Source organism: Penaeus monodon, chromosome 28 (genome assembly GCF_015228065.2).
Source record: "Penaeus monodon isolate SGIC_2016 chromosome 28, NSTDA_Pmon_1, whole genome shotgun sequence".
Lineage (NCBI taxonomy): Eukaryota > Metazoa > Arthropoda > Malacostraca > Decapoda > Penaeidae > Penaeus > Penaeus monodon.
The window spans coordinates 39,544,541-39,547,371 of record NC_051413.1 but is presented as its reverse complement, the minus strand read 5'-3'; the positions used below and the strand labels follow the sequence as shown (position 1 = coordinate 39,547,371).

Below are 2,831 nucleotides of genomic sequence, written 5' to 3'. Positions count from 1 at the left end.
AGGCTACTATAATTTATAAATTATTTTTTTCCTTTCTTGCAGCAAATAGCGAGGGTCTGTCAGAGATGTGGAGTCTTGTGTTGCTCGCTGGCCTCTTGACAAATTGCCTCACAAGTGATGGCAAGCTCATCTCGTGGGAGGCACATTATCCTGACTCTCATGACGCACCGGAGACGCCAGGCGTCGGGCGCGTCGGCATCGTGGGCCCTGGGGAGGTGGGGAAGCTGGGTGACGTCACCAACGGCACCGGGTTCACCGGCATCGTCGACGGCGGCGTGGGCGTGGCCGGCGCTGTGAAGGGAGGCGTCGGCGTCTCCGGCCTCGTCACTGGCGGCGGAGTTGCAGTGGTTGGCGCCGTCCTCGGCGGAGTTGGCGTCTCTGGCTGGGTTGCCAACGGCACGGGAGTGGCAGGAGATATAAAGTGGCATCGGCGTGGACGGCTTCGTGGGGGGCAATAGCACAGGTGTGCACGGAGATGTCAGCAGTGGCATTGGTATATCTGGTGCCATCGAAAATGGCACAGGTGTCCATGGAAAAGTAAGCGGAGGCACGGGCGTCTATGGCACTATCAAGAACGCAGTTGGCGTAAGAGGAAATATAAGTGGTGGGGTGGGGGTAATTGGAACTCTTATGACGGAGTCGGGGTAGTAGGCTCCGTTAGCAATGGCACTGGGGTGAATGGCGTGGTGAAAGGGGGGAAAGGTGTTCTTGGGAATATAAGAAACGGCACTGGCATCAGGGGCAACGTCGAAAGTGGAACAGGTGTCATGGGGTATGTTATAGGAGGCACAGGCCTGAACGGCACAGTAGAGAATGGCACTGGGGTATTTTGGCATGGTCTCGGGCGGAACCGGGGTGGCCGGGACTGTGCTTGACGGCACGGGTGTGAATGGAACCATCCTGAGTGGCACGGGCGTGAACGGGAGTGTGAGCGGAGGCACGGGCGTCGCGGGAGTCATCGGCAGAGGCACCGGCGTGTCTGGCGTGGTCAACGGAGGCGTGGGCGTGAGAGGGTTCGTCGTACCAGACACCTATCTGACTCGCCTGCTTAGGGAAACGCCGGCTGCTGGAACAGTTGGCGATGAAACCCCATACATTGGTGGGGAATCTCAAGTAGTTAGTGGTAGAACAGCAGGCACTGGTGGTGAATCGACAGGTATTGGCGGCGAATCTCCGTTTATTGGTGTTCAAACACCGTTTACTGTTGGTGAAATATCACTAGGTGATATAACTTCAGATATAGGAGGTAAATCTCCATTTGTCAGTGATCTTAGAAATGAATCTCCGCTTCTTGGGATGCAGTCACCATTTGTTAGGGATGAAGCACCAATTTCTGAAAGTGATTCACCAACACCTGGAGATGAAGCACTAATTCCTGAGGATGAATCATCACTCGTTGGTGGAGAATCACCAATTGCTGGAGATGAATCACAAATAATTGGGGAGAAAGCATTACATGTTAGGGATGAATTCCCAATACCTATAGATGTAGATCCACCTACGGGTGAAGCACCGATACCTATGGAGGTAGATCCACCTACGGATGAAGCACCGATACCTATGGATATAGCACGTAGGGATAAAGCACCAAGTTCTGTGGATGAAGCACCAATATCAGGGGATGGATCACTATTTGTTAGGGATAAAATACCGATTGCTGGAGATGAATCACCAATTTCGAGAGATAAATCAGCACCTGCTCAGGATGAAGCACCGGTTTCTGGGGATGAATCATCATTTGTTGGGGGTGAATCTGTAATTCCTGAAGATGAATTGCCTGTTCCTGGAGATGAGTCACCATTTGTTGGGGATGAATCACCAACTCCCGGGGGCGAGCCTCCAACTTCTAGGGATGAATCGCCACTTGTTGGGGGAGAAGAATCATTTGTTGAGGCTGGAGCTGCGGGCGAGGCCCCCAATAGCGGAGGCAGCGCGTCGCTTGACGGGAGGTCGGCCGCTGATGAAGCCCCGGCCATACCCTCGGAGGTGCCTGCTGTGCCTCTTCCAGTCTTCGGAGAGGCACCCGCTGTGGGCGGCGATTCCGTTGTTGCTGATGACGCTGACGGAGGCGAGGGTAAAAGGTAAAGGCAACGGGTAGTTTTGTCCTCTTTACCTGTACTATGTATGATTTAGGCTTTCAGTGTTCTTATTTTGGTCACATTAAAAACGGTAAACACGGCCATATGATCACCACATATCAAACATTACATGAGACATATATCTTATCATAAACTAAACACAGTTATGCGTCACGTTGTACTTTCATCATAGATTATCTTAAACAATATTGTGGAGTTATCCCCGGTATACGATATATTACGAAATTCTTGGCTTGACTCCTCTTTCTCTGATATATCTCTAAATGAAGTACAAACGTGTAAGCAGACTTATATGAGAAGTAAAGATAATGGTAATGCTTAACATGTATATCGTCTGTGTATATTTACAGGTTTGATTATATAGTGCTGCTACAGTAATATCGCAGGAAAAGAATAATATCACACACTAGTTCAGTTTAATTAAGTGAGATTTATGAAATTAAGTAGCCAAATTTCCCCTGTATGACCGCGTTCGCTAATGCCAGTAGTAAAATATACAAAGAGAAAAGGCACACAAAAAATCAATTTGAGTCCTTCTTTCTCAACTTCAAGACCACTGAATAGGTGACCATTTCTGCGACGTCACACACCCGTTCATGCAGCAGTTGGATCATGTGATGAGTCGCCATGTCACTCCATTTTCTGATATTTACAGCACTATTTTCTCTCGCAACACACGTTCCTCTAAATCTGTTTGAATACCTACACTTCAAACTGTTACTATTTAAATTT

At 49.2% G+C, this 2,831-nt stretch overlaps 1 protein-coding gene across 1 annotated transcript in view; it reads left to right on the top strand.

Annotated features, from left to right (window-relative positions):
* The first annotated feature begins 639 nt into the window (after positions 1-639).
* LOC119591217 overlaps positions 640-2,831 on the top strand; it is a 31,089-nt gene continuing 28,897 nt past the window's right edge. The window contains exon 1 of the mRNA XM_037939928.1: positions 640-2,081. Coding sequence (XP_037795856.1) covers positions 814-2,081 — 1,268 coding nt within the window. The 5' untranslated portion in view covers positions 640-813. The remainder of the gene's footprint in view (positions 2,082-2,831) is intronic.